This window comes from Rhinatrema bivittatum, chromosome 4 (assembly GCF_901001135.1).
Source record: "Rhinatrema bivittatum chromosome 4, aRhiBiv1.1, whole genome shotgun sequence".
NCBI classification, from domain to species: Eukaryota; Metazoa; Chordata; class Amphibia; order Gymnophiona; family Rhinatrematidae; genus Rhinatrema; species Rhinatrema bivittatum.
This window is the reverse complement of record NC_042618.1, coordinates 229,288,586-229,307,452: the sequence shown is the minus strand read 5'-3', so window position 1 is coordinate 229,307,452 and position 18,867 is coordinate 229,288,586. Positions and strand designations below refer to the sequence as shown.

The window sequence follows — 18,867 nt, the reverse complement described above, 5'->3', positions numbered from 1 at the left end:
TGCTCTTCTTCTTCCCCTAGATGTTCCCATTCAGCTAATGATTCTTTGAGGTTCTTTCCCATTTTAACAAAGTTAAGTTTTTCTGAAATTTAGGACCCTTGCCTTTGAATGAACCTTTATTTCCTACACTCTAATACTGAACCACATCATCTGGTGATCATTGTATTTCAGATAATCGTCCACTACAATAAAAGAGATTCAGTCCCCATTGGTAAACACCAGGTCCAGTATTGCCCCCCTCTTATGTGCGTTCGATCACCAGTTGACAGAACAGTTCTCTTTGCAGAGAATCCAGGATCTCCCTGCTTCCATAAGACACTGCAGCTGGGATGTCCCAATCAACATTCAACAGAGTGAAATCCCCTAGTAAAAGGGGGAATTCCCCTTTCATAGCAATTTTGTGAATATCATCCATTCAAGCTCTATCAATTTTTCTGTCTGTGATAGAGGTCTGTATATTACACCAATATAAATAGATGTTCCATTCCCTTTTTCCCAGATCAACCCACAATGCCTCCTCATCTTGTAAGCCCTGCAATTCTTTTGCTTTAATGTTTTTTTATGTCCTTTTCTTTCTACCCAGTTCTTCCTGAATAAGATTGTAGGCCAGTATAACTATGTCCCAGTCATGGTTTTCTGTGTACCACGTCTCCGTGACAGCCACTACATCTAAATCAGCTTCTAACATGACTACCTCTAGATCTAGAACTTTATTTCCCACACTATGAGCATTTGTATATAGCTTCCCAGATATTGCCCTTTTTCACTATTTCCATTAAGTATTTGTTTTACTTACCTTAGGGTTTTGTTCACCCATTTCCGATGATTCTAGTTTAAAGCTCTCTTCAGTGGTTTCCCAGTCTTTCACAGGAGGACCCAATCTCTGCTCAGCAGTCATTGAAACATCATCCCATGGTCCAGGAAGCCAAAATGCTCTTGTTGACACCATCTACACAGCCATTCATTAATCTCCAGAATGTGAGTCTTTATCCTTGACTGGGAAGATGGAGAAGAATACCATTTGCATACCTCTCTGCTTTACCCGCTCTCCCAGAGCCAGGGAGTCACTTTTGTGTATACATAGCATCATCATTCATGCCATCATGAATGATACTGGCTTGAGGATTTTGGAATGTGGCAGACAGCACACTTTCCAGGACAACATATCTGGTCAGCAGATGGATGCTTCCGTGCCCCTCAGAAGCGAGTCACCAACTATCACTACCCTCCACTTCCTAGGTGCAGTGGTTGTTGAACACACGGCTTTAGGGTTTGAATGTTTTGGCTCCTTCTCATCCTGGGATGATTTCTCATCTTCTAATTCCAGGGCTGCATACCAGTTCTTCAGCTCAAGAGACATTGGAGTCATAGTGTAGGGTCTAGTAGCTGTGGTAATTTGGATCCAGCTGTCCAACAGCCTTCGATCTTCAGTGATGACAGTTGGGGAATTCCCCAGCCTGACTGGATTTCGGATGGACATCTCCCGTAGGAGTAGAAAAAAAATCTGTCTTGGCCAAAAGAGCACTATGATAATCAACAAGGTCTTTGTGACAAAATAAATTGTAGGATATGCATATAGTAGATCATGGCGCAAATTTAGGGCAAAGGCATCTGAGGCTAGTCTTCCTTAAGTATGATTTCTGGAGCAGCAAAGCAGGACCTTTCTGATCAGAGAGGATATAAATAGATCTGCCATGGGTGAGCCTCACTTGTAGACTATCTGGTTTGCTACCTGCCTGTCCAGGGACCATTCAATGGTTTCCAGGATTTGACAGCCTATCCACCAGGATATTATATTTGCTTGCCAGATATGTGGATCTGAGGACCAATCCCTGAAAGATAGCCAATCCCACATCTGGACAGTCTCCTGACACAGAGGAAATGATCCTGTTCCTCCCTGCTTGTTGTTGTAGAACATTGCCACTTGATTGTCTGTCTGGTCAAAGATAATTTTGTTGGCTAAACAATCTCTGAAATCCTTCAGAACGTACCAAACCACCCTTAGGCTCTATGAAGTTTATCTGATGAAGATTTTCTTGAATCAACCAAAGGTCCTGGATTCAAAGCCCCTCTACATGAGATCCCCATCCCAGACTATATGCATCCATGGTTAGGACAATTTGAACTGGATGAATTTGGAAGGGTATACTCCTAGCAAGACTGCAATGGATCAGCAGCCAGAACAGAGTCCTTCAGAGGCTGGGTGATTTGGATGCTGTTCCAAGGATCCTGTGTGGCTTGATTCCACTGCGATATGAGGGTGGGCTCTTCTCATCCAAAGTCATATCAAGGGAGTAACATGGACTGTTGATGCCATGAGGCCCAATATCTACAACATGTCCCTACTGACTCGTTCTTATCCTCTCCACTAAGGATATCAATATGATAATCCTCTCATGTGGGAGGAAGGCTCTAGCCTGAGTCGTGTCTAGTAGTGCTCCTATAAATTGATGGCATCAAGTGAGACTTGGGGTAGTTGGTGACAACCCTAGTAACTCCAACATCCAGATGGTTTTGCCCAATGATTCTGTGGCACCACCTTGAGAGATGCTTTTGACTTGCCTATCATCCAGGTAGGGGAACACATGCACCCACAATTTGTGCACATATGCAGCTATCACTGCCAGACATTTCGTGAATATTTGTGGTGCCGATTCCAGGCTGAAGGCTAGTAAGCAATATTGAAGGTGGCGTTTCTGTACTACAAATCAGCGATATTTTCTGTGACTTGGAAATATCTCTATGTGGGTATAAGGATTCTTTAGATTGAGAGAGCACAGCCAATCCCAATTTTCAAGAAAGGGAATTAAAATGTCTAGGGAAACCATCTTGAAGTTTTTTCTTTTTTGGAACTTGTTCAACACTTTTAAGTCTAGAATGGGACGGAGGTTTCCTTGGAATCATAAAATACTTGGAATAAAATCCGTGCCCTCTTTTCCCCAGGTAGAAAGGACCTTCTTGGCCTTTTAAGAGAAAGGAGCGCTCCATTTGTAGCAGTTACAGATGCTGAAACAACAACCAAGTTGGTTTTGTTGGACAATTGGAGGAAAGTCTAATAAGTGTAGTCTGTACCCTTTTTAAATGATGCTGAGGACCCAAGTGTCCAAAGTTATTCTGGGCCAGGAGTTTATGTAGAACCTTAGCCTGTCTTCAACAGGCAGGTACTCTGGCACAGATACAGAGTTCTTGTCAATGCTCTCTCTGAGCTAGCCAAAACCCCATCCTAGATTTTGGCAGGGAATGAATTGTAGCTTTGGGGCTCTTTGCTACTGCGGGAGGGAAGACAAGGATCTTGCTGCTGATGAGATCAAGGAGGAGGAGGAAAATGTCTCCTCAGTTGATAGAAATACTTCCTTGGTGCTCCACTTGGGTGCCCCCTAGCTGAGGAAGGTAGGTCTGGAGTAGCAGTGGAAAGGGTCTGAAGTATTGCATAGTGGTCATTTGTTTGAGCTACTGTTTCCTTAAGCTTATCTCCAAAGAGATTCTCTCCATTGCAAGACACGTCAACTATCTCAACAACATCAAATATTGATTGGATCATATGTTTTCCACACACCATGCCCTTGACATCATGAAGTTGCTTCTAAGGAAGTTGTTCTGCTGCCTCCTTTACACTTCAGAATGCCCTGTATACAGCATACTAGCCCTTGAAGAGCTGATAGGACACTATGTGGGCACTGAGTAAAGCTTCCTGAAAAACCTTCCTCCTAAGTGAGTCCAGAGTATGAAATTCCTTTACCAAAAGCACCGTGGAATGGGTTCTCAACTTCACAGCTTTTTAACAATCAGATTTGACTACCCCCGACTGGTATGCCAGTTGTTATTTCTTGAATCTTGGAGCCTTCTAGACATGATAAGGAAACAAGGAGATCTAAGAGACAGAACACCAAAGGAAGGATGAACAAAGCCAAGAAACGCATCCTGGCATTTTAATGAATATAGATAAAGCGCAGTTGCTTATCTGTAACAGGTGTTCTCCTAGGATAGCAGGATGTTAGTCCTCACACATGAGTGACATTATCTGATGGAGCCCGACACAGAAAACTTCGGTCAAAGTTTCTAGAAACTTTGCTGGCACACTGAGTATACCCAGCATGCCACTATCCAAGAACAAACCAACCAGGAGAACCCAACTCTGCGGGGCGGTGGGCGGGTTTCGTGAGGACTAAGATCCTGCTGTTCTAGGAGAACACCTGTTACAGGTAAGCAACTGCACTTTTCTCCTAGGACAAGCAGGATGGTAGTCCTCACACATGGGTGAATCCCGAGCTCTAGGCTGGACTCGAACCGGCTGGACCAACAGACACTAAAACCAGGTGCCAACAGGCCCAACAGAGGTGCTGTTGGAAACAGCAAGGACAGCCTGAATTAAAAACCAGGGGCCCATGGTAGAAGAGTTGGGTTCACAGCTGAAAAAGGTTTCTTAGGAAAGATTTGCCGAATCTGCTTTCCTGCCAGCCACCCCTGTCCAGACAATAGTATGCAGCGAAAGGGTGGAGAGAACTCCACGTCGGTGGGCCACAGATGCCGCCATGGCCCTTACAGAGTGCACAGTGACGTGGCCCTCCAGGTGCAGTCTCAACTGGTCATAGCATAAAGAGATACAGTCCACTAGCCAGGTGGAAAGAGTCTGCTTAGTAACAGCTCTGCCCAGCCGGTTGGGGTTGAACGAGTTAAACAGCTGGGTAGACAGCCTGTGGCCTGCCATACGGTCCAGGTAAAAGGCTAGGGCCCTCTTACAATCCAGCGTGTGCAGTGCCCTCTCTCCCGGGCTCGTATGAGGCCAAGGAAGGAAGGTAGGTAGGATAACAGACTGGTTAAGATAGATGTCTGTACTCACCTTTGGCAGGAATGTAGGGAGTGTGCGCAGAACCACCCTGTCATAGTAGAACCTTGTGTAGGGTGGATAAGTCACTAAGGCATGCATATTCACTGATCCTATGTGCCGACTTGACTGCTATCAAGACGACGACCATCCATGTAAAATGCTTGAGAGCACACAAGCGCAGCAGCTCAAATGGCAGCTTTATCAGCTGGGCCAGCATCATGTTCAGGTCCCATGAAACTGCAGGAAGCTGGAGTGGAGGCCACAGCTGAAGTAACCACCGCATGAACCACCCTACGATAGGCTGCACTGAGATGGGCGAACTGTTCACATCCTGGTGGTATACACCAATGGCACTGAGGTGCACCCGAACAGAGATGGTCATAAGTCCTCCCTCCAAGAGGTGCAGTAGATAGTCCAGGAGTTATCGGACAGGGCAAGAGAAGGGATCAAGCCCCTTCTGCTCACAACATATGGGGAACATCTTTCACTTCAAGGCATAAGACTTCCTGGTGGATGGCTTCCTGGAAGCTACCAGGACCCGGGCCACGTCCTCCGAAAGGTCCACAGGCTGCAGGATCAACCTTTCAACATCCATGCCATGAGAGTCAGAGTGCGGAGGTTGGGATGGCGCAGCTGGCCCTGATCTTGGGACAGGAGGTCTGGAGCCGTCTTCAAAGGGATCAGGTTCCGTTTGGACAGTTGCCGCAGAAGCGGGAACCATACCTGCCGTGGCCAATGTAGGGCAACAAGGACCATGGATCCCTGGTCCTGGCGAAGCTTCAGAACATTCTTCAACACTAATGGAAGAGGCGGATAGGCATACAGCAGGCGGATAGGCATACAGCAGGCCCATCCCCAGTGGAAGGCAAAGGCATCTGTGGGCGGCATGCCATCTGACCTGGACAGACAGCAGTACTGGGGCACTTTCGCATTGCTGGGGGAGGCAAACAGGTCCACGTCTGGAGTCTCCCAGAGATGGAACAGTTGATCTAACTCCTGTTTCAGGAACCACTCGTGGGGCTGGAAGGTGCAACTCAGCCAGTCCGCTAGGGTGCTTTCTGTGCCCAAGTAAACGGCCCAGAGAAACACCCCCTGTGCCAGCACCCAGTTCCAGATTTGCACTGCTTCCTGACAAAGGAGGAAGGACCTGGTACCCCCTTGCTTGTTGAAATACCACATAGCCACCTGGTTGTCCATTCAAATAAAGATGACCTTTTGTTGGCAAGTGATCCCGGAAGGCCCATAGAGCATACCGGATCGTCCTCAGTTCCAAGAGGTTTATCTGAAACTGCAACTCCTGTGCAGTCCAGAAACCCTGGGCATGGAGGCCATCGACGTAGGCTCCCCACCCCAAGTGGGACGCATCCGTGGTCAGCACAACCTGAGGCAAGGGTGCTTGAAAGGGAATACCCTGCTCCAGGCTGAGTGGAAATGTCCACCAATTCAGGGAAGTCCTGAGTGAGGGGGATACCTGGATGCAGACCCAAAGGCTCTGGGTTGCCTGTCACCACTGGGAACGCAGGATCCACTAAGCTTGGCGTATATGGAGTTGGGCAAAGGAGTGACATGCACATTCGCGGTCATGTGTCCTAGAACTGCAGGATATGCCGCACCGAAACTAGCCAGCTCAGTTGAATCTCCCTCGCTAGGGATACCAGGGCAGGAAGGCCTTGGCCTGTGACGCATCCAGGACAGCTCCGATGAAAGCCAAGCACAATGAAGGGCGGAGATTTGACTTTGGGTAGCTGATTAAAAACCCTAGGTGCTCCAGAACCTGAATGGCACTGTGTAGAGCCCTCAGTGCCCCGGCCTGTATGCCACTCTGAACCAGCCAATCATCCAGGTATGAAAACACCTGGACTCCTAGCTGGCACAGTTAAACCCCCACCACAGCTAGACATTTTGTGAAGACCCGTGGCGCTGAGGTAAGGCCAAACGGGAGCACACGGTACTGAAAATGCTGGAGCCCCACCACAAAGCAAAGGAACCTCCTGTGACTTGGGAGGATCACGATGTGGGTGTATGCATCCTTTAGGTTGGGGAGCAAAGCTAGTCCCTTTGGTTCAACGGGGGGATTATAGTGCTCAAGGATTTCATCTTGAACATTTCCTTTATTAGGAATCTGTTCACGGCCCGCAAATCCAGAATGGGATTCTGTTTTCTTTGGAATCAGAAGGTAATGGGAGCAAAACCCTCGACCCTGCTGCCCATGAGGAACAAGTTCCACTGCTCTGGCTTGCAGAAGGGCTAAGAGTTCCTCTTGAAGCAGTTCTGGATGCGAGATGGGATCCCACTGCAGGCTTGGGGGAAAATCTGGAGGAATTTTCACAAGATTTAGCCTATAGTCACGCCGGATGATGGACAGGACCCATCGATCCAACATCACAGCTGGCCACCAGTCCGCAAAGAAGCCTAGCCAGCCCTGGGCACCAGATGAGGCAAATGGCAAACATCCCCTCGCTGCCAGTCAAAACCCCGTAGTGGGGCTGGCTGTGGGCGGGGGCCCCTGCTGCTGACGGGATCTATCCCTGGTGCTCTCCTGCTGCAGCCTGGTACGGGGGCCGGTGGGAAGTACTTCCTTGGTCTATAGAAAGGTCTCCTCGGCCCTGTCCGGGAAGACCTTTTGGAAGAGGTTGATGAGGCCGATGTGCCAGTGGACAAGTGCTGGAGGGTCTCATGATGGTCCTTCGGTTGTGTGATCGCTTCTTTGACCTTGTTGCAGAAAAAATTATCGCTGGTGCAAGGAAAGTCAGCCAGCCGGTCCTGAACCTCAGGGCGAAATCCGAGGTCCTAAGCCAAGCTAGACAGCAGGCAGAAATACCCACTGCTGCTACACACCCCGCCGTCTCAAAGACGTTATAGGTAGCACACACCTCGTGCTTACCACATTCAAGGAATTGCTGGTCGAGCAGCATAAGGGCCTCCTCAGGCTGCTGCGCCAGGCTGTCCACCACCTCCTGGACTTGTTTCCAGAGGTTATGGGTATACTGGGTCATGTATAAGAGGTAGGAGGCAATACGGGCCACCAACGTAGAACCCTGATAATACCCTCTTCCCATGGCATAAGAAATTGCCATGCTGGGTCAGACCAAGGGTCCATCAAGCAAAGCATCCTGTTTCCAACAGAGGCCAAACCAGGCCACAAGAACCTGGCAATTACCCAAACACTAAGAAGATCCCATGCTACTGATGCAATTAATAGCAGTGGCTATTCCCTAAGTAAACTTGATTAATAGCTGTTAATGGATTTCTCCTCCAAACATGGCATCCCATGTTTGATTGTCCTTACCTGGAGGGGCTGACACAAGGGGTTTAGATTGCTTCACCTTCTTGAGCGCAGACTCAACCACTACCGACTGGTGGGGAAGCTGGCGCTTTTTGAAGCCCACAGCCTGTTGTACGAGGATACACCCCACCGGCCTTCAGGTTAACAGGGGCGACGGAGAGGTGATGTCCCCATAGCTGGAGGAGCAGTTTCTGCAAAATCTCACTCCTTCGGAGTGTTGACAAACCGGAGGATCTTGAGCATTTTATAGCGGGCATCCTCTTCCATCATGAGCTGAAAGGGGACAGCCTCAGCTATAGCACAGACAAACCCAGCGACGGTCAAGTCCTCCAGTGGAGAACACCAGTGTTCCTCCAAAGGGGAAGGATCCAATGGAAGGTCATTGGAGTCCACCGACAAAGCATCGGAGATATCTTGACCTCAGGGGTCGTAAAGGCCCTTGGGCTCTTCGAGACCACCCGGAGAGGAGGGTTGTGGAACCCCGGGCATATCCTTCGGTGCACGCACCAGGAAGCCTGGGAGGGACCATGGGCCCCAAAGGGCCGGGCCCTGGCAGCGCTGGGCGTGGCACCGAGGGACCTTGAGGTGCAGAGGGCACAGACAGGCCCCCATCTCCTGAGGAATCCCCCATGAAGACCAGCTCTGATGCCTTGCGTTTTGGTGCCCAACAGGTCACCGAGGGATTGCAAGGCGCCGGCATCAACTGCGTTGGGAGGACACCGAGGAGGACGTCAAGGTGATTCAGCAATAGTTCCAGCCCAGTCACCGCAGTCGGCATCGGTGCAGGTGTCGGCATCGAAGGCGTTGGGGACGGCACCAGAATTGGGGAAGGCACCCGTATTGGTGGTGGGGGTGCCGGCTCCTGTTCGCGCAAAGCATGATCCACTGCCAGCCGCACCCGACGCTCCAACTCCATCTCGAACGCCTCAGATGAGAGGGCAGACTGAAAGGGGAGGGTTGATATCCGGCACTGGAATCCATGCAAACAGCCCCAGACCACTGACATTGAGGGAGGATGGGGGCCTCTTCGTGTCAAGGCCACTTAGGCGGCAGGGCGACAAGCACCATGATCCTCACATGCCCAGTCCCATACACAGATGGGGACTGATGCCGATGCTTGTGGGATCTCCCATGGTGCTCGGCCCGGTCTTTCCCCGGCACTGAGGATGAAGACGACGAACTTAAAGTTCAGGACTTTGAGGAAACCGAGAGCGGCCGATCCCCAGAGCCCTGAGAACTTCAGGGGAGGGGTGATGATCAAGGGATTGAGGGCAATCGGTTCCCCTCAGTCCCTTGGCGTCGACGGCACCGACGCTGAAGTAGAGGGCTTGGACTTGCCTGAGCCAAACACTTTCTCCATTTTGTCCAGCCTGGCCCGACGGCCCTTTGGGGTGTTCTGAGCACACAAATTGCAGTCGCGGACATCGTGCAACGCCCCCAGGCAGAGGATACATACTTCATGTGGATCCATTGGGAACATAGTCCAGGGGCACTGGGTGAATTGGCGAAAGCCCGAGGCAACCATGAGGTGCCAGAGACCGCAAGAGCATGATGACTGGTGGGTACGGGAGAAGTGAAAAAACACTCACTGACTGAGAAGAACCCGAGAGGAACCGAAGAGAGACTCAGGACAGGAAAAAATTATGCGAAAAATCGCTAAGAAATACTCACGTTTTCTGACAAAAAATAGCATGAGCTCCACCTCCGCAAGATGACAGCTTCGCGGAAAAGAAAGGACTGAAGACAGACCCCGTGTGGATGCAGGGATAGTGGCATGCTGGGCATGCTCAGTGTGCAGGCCAAAGTTTCTAGAAACTTTGACAGAAGTTTTCCCATGCCGGGCTTCATCTGATGATGTCACCCATGTGTGAGGACTACCATCCTGCTTGTCCCAGGAGAACACTACTACTTTAAGTGGCAAATGAGGTATTTAAACTTAACAAAATTACTAGCACTGCTACTCAGTGCATTTGAGCTTTTATTGTGATTCTTAAAAAAAAATTGTTGTACTTCAAAGGCTTTTATTTCCTTTAGTACATTTGGAAAAAAAAAGACCGTTCTTCAAGAACAGAAGATTCAAAATGTCTAGGTTATAGTATCAGCCTGATTACAACCATTGCATCTCTTAGATATGACTGGCAGAATTTAGTTCCTTGAAAATTTAATAGCAACCTCTATTGTGCAGTAATCAGACAGATGGAAAAACAGTAGGGGTTATCTGTGAATTTGGCTCTCTTTCTAATATGATAAAATATACTTTTTTATAAGTAGATTTTCATACTTAAAACAATGTAATCTCACATTTCTGCCCCATGATATCATATCAAAATACTCATCGAGAGATCTTAAGATATCTTTTCTGGAATTCTAATGCCTTCTGCTCAGAAATGTTTAGGCTTGAAAGTAGATGTCTAAATGAGGTAACAATAAACAAAAATAGGACAATGTAGCACTTCAACACAGTAGCTCATAGGTGCACTAAACTACCTATGAAATGCATATTAATTTAGCTGACTATAATACATATGTACTGTATATACTACCTTATTTAACCTGATATGTTATAGGCATTCAGATTATGAAGTTAATGAGTGTTGCTGAGGTCGAGAGTTCTGTGATGATCTCTTGTGAGGAATTACTCTTTGGCAATTAAAAGTGAAACTTGCAGGGGTTTCAAACATTTCTTTTTTTTCTTTTCCTTAATATGATTTATTTTTAAAGTCCTTATGTTCTTCATCCAGTCAGGCTGCAACATTGGCTGGATATTTCAAGACATCTTTTATAATAAAGCATTGGATCATGCAGCAGAGCATTATTAAACTATTTCATTATTACTGTGTGCACAGAGAGAAAACTTAAGAAAGGTGGAGCTCTGGATTTCATTCTGATCTCACCAATTAACAATGCCTTCTGCTTTCATCTACATAAAATGAAAAGCTAGATAAAAAGTACCAAGTTAATCTGCACAATGTTAATTGCTAAGAAAATGTAAAGTTGAAATACCTGCTTCTCCACGGAGGGCCTTTTCAACAGCGACACCTCTCTCTTCCAGCTTGCGTTGTTTCTCCTCCACTTGTTCTAGCTGTCGTTGGATGATCTGTCCAGGAGCAAAAATGGGAAGGAGACAATATCAGCAGCTTTTCTCCAAAAGGAAACAGGGGAAATAACCTAGTTAACCTTTTACCCTTTACCTAGCCAATGTTTATCTGTGCCTGAAGTTTTCTGCTACCTGATGTAAGTAAGGAAAGGCAGATAGCTTTTTATCAATGGACCAGGAAACTTGTGTCTGCTCTAGTGATATAATCCAGAAGTGCACTGGAAACACCTACCTGTTCCCCAGCAAGCTCTACACTTTTGTAAGGGCCGTGCTTCATATGGAAAGAAAGCACAGTCTTTTTGGATTTCTCCCCCTTCCCCAAATGGATTTACCACTCTGGAAACCATAGCGACAATCTAAAATGCTCACAGTGGAGACAAAAATCAATAAAGTAATACTAGGAAAGTGGACAATGCATACATATATAGGAAACTTTAATATATGCATATCAATAGTGAGGTGTTTAAAATGTATAAACTCCTTGGAGGCATCAAACTTCCTTGGGAGAACACTTAGGAGGTAATTTTCAAAAGGAGTTATGCACGTAAATGTAACTACTATTGTAGCAATTTTCAAAAGCCATTTACTCACGTAAAGTGCACTTATGCGAGTAAATCCTATGGCCAATTCAATAGCATGCATTGTAGCAATTTTCAAAAGCCCACTTACTCAAGTAAAGTGCGTTTACTGGAGTAAAACCCAGTAAATGCTTTTTCAAATCAGGCCCTTGTATGTGAAACTTGAGATTTCATCTTTAAACATTCTTCTATGATTGCTAATATGTGTGGACATATATAGACATCAAAAACATGTTGCACAATTTGCTGCACTTTACTGAACATAAAACCTATTTACCCACCTTGAAAAGTTAAAAATACTACCAACCTGGGCTCTGTGTAATCTCTTGAGCTCATCCTGCTTGGCCTGCCTTCGCGCAGCCTTCTGTACTCGCCTGGTGAGCTTGGCGTTAAGCTCTTCCTCAGTATAGGCTTTCTAGGCAAGAGAAATTAAAATATGCTTCACTGTACAGTGTCCACAAGATGGTGACCTATACCCTAAAATCTGAATTGAAGGCCTCTCAACACCCAGAAGAGCTGAAAATGCAGATAAGGAGTATGGTATAGCAAATGTAGATGTCCACAGAGGAGTTAAGTCAAACTAAGAGACTACTAAGAACAAAACAATGGTGAATGAGATTTTAGGAAAGACAACATATAGATGTTCATAAAATCCAATTCAAAGCCCTTCTCCATGTGTAGCTATATTAGAGGAAAAAGAGATGATGTGCCATGAGCAAATGCAAAGAACAAGGTGAGGTTGAGGGATGGGGGTTTGGCACTACTCCACATTGTCCCTTGTGGCATTAGGACATTAGACATGTGATTTAAAAAAAAAAAAAAAAGCCCCAAACCATGCTGAAAGCTCTATCCTCTGCCAGGTTTGCCCATTTCACTAGCAATTTCTTACAGTTTGAAGATTCAAGAAAGGTTCTGCTAAGGTCTCTTCTTAGTAAGTCCAGTTATCCAATAATCAAGGAATGTTTACAAGCTTACTCTACACGCCAATGCTTATGGCAAGTCATAAGTATGGATCCATTGGTGGAGAGAAAAAAATTACTAATCAGAATTAGTGGACAAATGAAAAATATGAGACACTATGTGGTGACTTCATAAATAATGCTGGTTTTATTTCTCAATATCTGAATAACTGTTAGAATATGGATCCTAATAATGCCCTATTTCAGATGGCTTTTCATTACTGTTTAATAATCATACATTATGCTTAAAGCAAGGTTAATTTTAATCAACCTGCTGGATTTCAATTATTTTAATCCAAACATCCCCACAAAAGCCTCTAACTGAAAAATGTAAATGTTTTTAACACTTTTGGTCATGCTCTCTGCTAACTTAAATTTCTAGGTAGGGGTCTCTGACACAGGTTGAACATGTTCACATTCTGTTTTGTGAATAATACCTCACCATGTTTTAGTTAGGGCAAATATTTTGTCATCTACATATCTCCTTGTTTTATATTTTATTTTACTATTTATATAGCACCCTAAACCGGGATCTTTATAACGAATTACATACATGTATTCTAGATCAGAATTTTCCAACCAATGTGCCATGGAAAAGTCACCACTGCTTGATGCTCAGATCCAGGTCAGCAACTGGGTTCTGAATTCAGCACCTTGCAGCAATAATATATCAGTGGTGGCTATTAAACTTGCAGGAGCTCCTTTCTGAGAACACAAATAATTGTGCATGCCTCTGTTTGTCAGCTACAGCATGATTCCCAGAGTGTGGTAATTAATGGGTAGTATGCAAGGCAAGGATAGCCAGGGCCCCGTTTTGTTCAGCACCTACATTATATACAGCACCTCCACATCCTTCCCATCATGAGCATCCTCCTTTGTCCCATCTCCAGGCTGAGTGAAATGGGGAGAGCATGCACTGAATGTTGGGTGTAACTCACTTTGAGTGTTGGGAATGGCAACAATGAAAGAGCTTTGGCAACTGAAATGTGACAGCCAAGATAACTGAGTTGGCTGCCCGCACCACACCAACTCTTTCTTCCGAATCTGTATATCACAGGAGCTGATCCATCATGATGGGTTCTTGCCTTTTGTTTTAAAATTGGCAGGGTTCTTGCCTTTTGTTTTAAAATTGGAAGGAAGACTGGTGGGGTTATCTGTGCTTTCTTAGCTCTTCTTTTCGCCCTATGAGTCCTCTCCATGTCCACATTGCATGCTCCATGGAGACTGGTGTGTCACACATTTTTGTTAAAGCAGGTGTGAAAAGGACATGAAAAGATTGGGAAACACTGTTCTAGTTGATACCTTTTTCTTCTTTATATTATTTCTATCCATTGCTTCCTTTGGCCATTTAGCTTCGCAAGCCTTCCTGCTTATGCTGAGTCAGAAAGCTATTACTCAGGTCCTTAGGGAGCTATATAACTTGCTACATTGTGAATAGTGTGAGGAGTTTAATTAATAATACAATATGTGATATTTTCATCTTCAGGAATCTCCCTACTAATGTATTTTACAGGGTAATGGGATATCTCCATCTTCTTGTCCTACAGCCTCTGGACCTGTACATAGTAATGAACAAATTGACTGGGGAAAGAGGGACATATGATATTCCTTTAAGGTAATCAGTAACTACTATATATGTCATCCAATTAGCCTAAATAATAGAGTTAGTTTATATTTACTCTGCATTCTTAAAGCAATAAGGATCCCATAACTTCTAAATATAATGTAAACTGGGATTTAGTTTTTAAGTACATTTTATACACAGAACTACAGCTCACCAGACTAACAATACTTAAGCGACACCAACAGTTCTTAGCTTTCAGGAGTACTTACTGCACAGTCACCATTCTAGCCAGAGAAAAATATATTGTTGCATGCAATCAGAAGTGGAGAGATCTCAGAGAGGATTTGTTCTGCAAGTGTTTGCTAGTTCCCATACATGCAGCCAGGGTCTGTTAGAGTAAATGTGGCAGAAAGATCTGAAGCTAGGGTGGGATTTGATTGGTTAATGCTTTTGCATGCAACAGTGGCCTGCTGAATGGAAATGACGACACTACCTTTGAGGAGTATGATCTCTTGAATGCCAAGGCATGTGGGACATAAATCAACTTTAAAGAAAATGATTTAGAAAAAGACAAAAAACAATGAAGCAAGATTAAACAATTAAACAATGAAACAAACACACAATTAATAAAATGAAATTAAATATAGATGGATTTATTTTTTATGCATACACAGAACTGCATGATAATGGATATAATTATGCATTGAAAAGCACAATAGAACCAACCCATTTTTTTTTTACTCATCTGTTTCCCGACCTTAAGAGCCAATATTTTGCTCTTGTATGATTACTTTCGCTTAGCTAGTACTCCTTATAAAACAAGTCAGGAGACTATATATGGCAAAGCTATTTTACTGATAGGTATCTGGTGATACTTGTATCTGTAAAGTCATCAATTGTGAGATGGAAATGAAGGCAGAGGGAAATAGAAAAAAAAGATAAGTGAGGAAAGATTGAAGAAAACATACAGAAGGGAAAAATATTTTTCTAAAAAAGGTTTTCAAACCTTCTCCTAATATGACTTCTGTTTCTATGGCTTTCTAAGGTATCATAAGTTAGAATTTGAAAGATATTTTCCTAAACTATACCTACAAAGGGCTACGTTTTCTATAGATTTTGACCCCTACAAATCAAAAGATGGAAGAAATTCATTTGAAAATAGGAATGTGAAAAAAAAACAGCTTCCTGGGCCAAGCCTAGGAATTTGACAACATTCTGTCTTCCAATTCTTGTAACAAACTTTGTAAAATTAAAATGATAATTTGTAAACTAGAAGATTGAAATAGAAGACATACCACTAACTATTCTAGAGAAATTGAATAAGAATGTGTCATCTCATCACAGGATATACATGCTAGAAGAGTAATCAAGAATTCTGGGCTCTAAACAAGCTTTTAATGTCAGGACAAAAGCAGATGAGGGAAAATGAATTGTGGACTACAGATTATAAAACTAACTCTAGTGATGAATCTTCCAGTATTGAAATGAATCTCTCTGGATAACTCTCACCAACTGGGAATGGTTCAATTTTACTCTGATGTGAGGATACAACATCCTTTACTTAGATATGCTTACACCTGTTTTCTAGTCTAGATACATCTCAGCAATTTTCTAAGCGTAGTAGTTCTCAAACAAGGAGACAGTACTTTTGATGAAGGCTTCATCTTTTCAATGGAAGGTCAGTTTCTTCAAAGATACTTCTCAAAACCCCATACTTTTTCATAAGGTCATGTTTTTTCCCCAATTTCTCTCTACCTTCTTCCCTTTATAAGTCAGCTACTGCAATCACCATCTACAGGAGACCAGGCTATGGCCTCCTTTAGATTCTGGCATGCATGAGGCCTAAATCCCATCTGTAAGTGTTTCTCCTCCTCTTTAAAGCTGTGAACACAACTTTACCAGCATTCCCAGCTCTTGCTGGCCTAACAAATGGAAGCCAGCTCTGAGAACTGAAACCACTAGGACAAGGGTGGCTTCAAAGTATCAAACATATATATTTGTTTCTTCAATACTCCTCTTCACCACCAAATGGAGATGTTTTGGCGGAAATTATTGGAAGAATATGATTTGTGGTGCTTATGCACTGAATGGATTTAGTGATTTCGCTCTTTTATCGTTTGGTGAGAATTAATATTGGTGGTGAAGTGGAGTTTTGAAGAAACAAATAAATATGTTTGATACTTTTAAGTGCAGAAGGAGTCCATTGGAACTGTTCCCCTGAGGAAGCCTGCAAGGGTGAAACAAGGTTCCTTGTTGGGATGTTGGTGTTTTGAAAGGAGGTATTATCAAGACTAATTGTACTTACATGGTGGTGTATGGAAGGTGAACATCAAGTAAACCTCATAGGGACTGTCTACATGCACTGAGGCGTTTTGAAGACGGGGTATCAAGGACGGGGTATCAAGATAATCTGCACCTACATGGTTCATCACCATATAATAATGCTCATTTGGCCATGCTTTTTTAAATTTTTAAGCAGATCACATTTTAATTGTTTTTTTCATGTGAATATGAGTGTGAATGATTGTGTATGTATGAGTGATTTGCATTCGGGTATTTTAATATAAGGGGTTTGTTAGACAATGTTCTAGGCACCAGTATTTACATATATAAAAAAATATAAATATAAATGGTATGATGTAATATTAACATTTTGGTATTGTTAATTATATTTTATACTGAAAAGTATTTCTCAAAGTTTTGTATTGCTATAAATAATAAAGTGGATCTATATATTGTATATTTATCTTTATGAATGTGTGACAGAACATTTACCTCTTGTATTGGTGGGATGTAACACTCCTATACTAGGTCAGAACACGGTTGAATTCTTAAACAAATAGACTCAAGAGGGGCAATATGGGAGATGAAATCTCCAAAGTGGCATCAAGAATAGCTCTAATGGATTTATCATTCTACAGTTAACACAGTGCATAACAACAATGGAAGGAACACAGTGCATAACAACAATGGAAGGAAGTCAGAAACGAAACCTGGAAGGATCTAGAAGCTCACCAAAACAAAGACTGATAACCACAGTTTTAGAAGAAATTTGCCTGATTGAAAGAGCTATGTCAATGATAGAATAATCTAAGCTTAGGTGCCATAAAGTGTCCAAGATCTTGCATTACAAGATTAATTGACACCAATATCAGTGGACCTTTAATTGGGAATTGTGCCTTTCAAGTGCCAGTGGAATTGATCATGAATTCTACTTAAGTATTCATATCACAGATTGCTATTCTCTGGAATAAAGAATACTTCCTTCAGTTAGAAGTACCTTGATATTAGATGGTAGTATATAAATAAAGGGATGAAACTAGCAGCAGTTCAGCAATTATACTAGCTCTAGAATCTCAGATGATGTATTAGTGGCTACTATCTGGGCATCTTGATGTCTACAACAATTAAAGCAACATCAGTAAAAGCTATTAATCATTAAGGTAGAATATTAAAACAAAATATGAATAATCATTAATGCAAAAACTGTGAAAAGAAATTAAAAATTTAACATATATATTTAACAAATAAACATTATAGCAACACATGTGTCAACAATGCAATTTACCACAGCAATGACAGATAGAAACTTACATTCCAGCAAGCACATATTGTACTTGCTCAAGAACTCCCTGTCATATCAAAGAAACACAAACAGTTGCTCTCTACAGATAGTTTTCAAATAGAGTCATACTATTGGATCACATGTCCTGTTAGGTACCAAATCAGAAGAGCTTCTTCCCACGTTTTGGAACTTTTTGAAAATTAAAATGCAGAGTTAATGGAACCAATTGCATATTTACGTTTTGATACTAATGGAAAGAGAAAATAAATGATACTAATGGAAAGAGAAAATAAATAATTCTATCTTCAGAGAACAATTACAGATAGGCATTATTGATAAAGTTTAGGAAAGGGAAGTCTGGTCTTTAAAATCTGGGACCATGTAACAACATTGTTAAAAGCTTAACATTGGCTCCCAATAGAACAAACAGTAAAATTTAAAATGTTTTGCTTGGTCCATAAAGCAGTCTATAGGACTACTTCTTTTAGTTTGGCAAATTTGAATGAATTTTATGTTCCTGTATGAACATTGTGGTCCTTTAGTCAGGGTCTCCTAACTGTTACAACAGCAAAGCACATTCGCTTGGCTACAAGAAGTCGAGCATTTTTAGTTATTGGGCCAACATTATGAAACGCTCTGCCACTTGGTCTTAGAACTATTTCAGATTTAAAGATTTTTCAAAAGCATTTGAAAACCTATTTTGTTAATGAAGCTTTTAATTGCTGAATATGTGAATTTGTTATATTGTAAAAATGTAGGTATTACTGCATGTTTGTTTGTATTTGTATATATGGAAACCACCCAGCACAATGTTTTTTTGTTATGAGTGCAAAGTGATGCATATAGGGAAAAATAACCCTTGTTGTAGTTATACGTTAGGTTCTATGTTAGAATTTACCTCCCAGGAAAGAGATCTAGGCGTCATAGTGGATAATACATTGAAATTGTTGGCCCAGTGTGCTGTGGCAATGAAAAGAGCAAACAGAATGT

General features: G+C 43.2%; 1 protein-coding gene across 20 annotated transcripts in view; it reads right to left on the bottom strand.

The window, feature by feature from the left end:
* Nucleotides 1–18,867, bottom strand: part of MICAL3 (microtubule associated monooxygenase, calponin and LIM domain containing 3) — a 756,715-nt gene that overhangs the window by 68,345 nt on the left and 669,503 nt on the right. For 18 of the 20 annotated variants that reach the window (XM_029599822.1, XM_029599821.1, XM_029599828.1 and 15 more), the window contains 3 exons: nucleotides 14,806–14,856; nucleotides 12,097–12,204; nucleotides 11,118–11,211 (listed from right to left, as the gene is read on the bottom strand). In XM_029599822.1, the coding sequence (XP_029455682.1) occupies nucleotides 11,118–11,211; nucleotides 12,097–12,204; nucleotides 14,806–14,856 (253 nt within the window). The remainder of the gene's footprint in view (nucleotides 1–11,117; nucleotides 11,212–12,096; nucleotides 12,205–14,805; nucleotides 14,857–18,867) is intronic. The other 2 variants (XM_029599826.1, XM_029599835.1) reach the window with 1 other exon arrangement.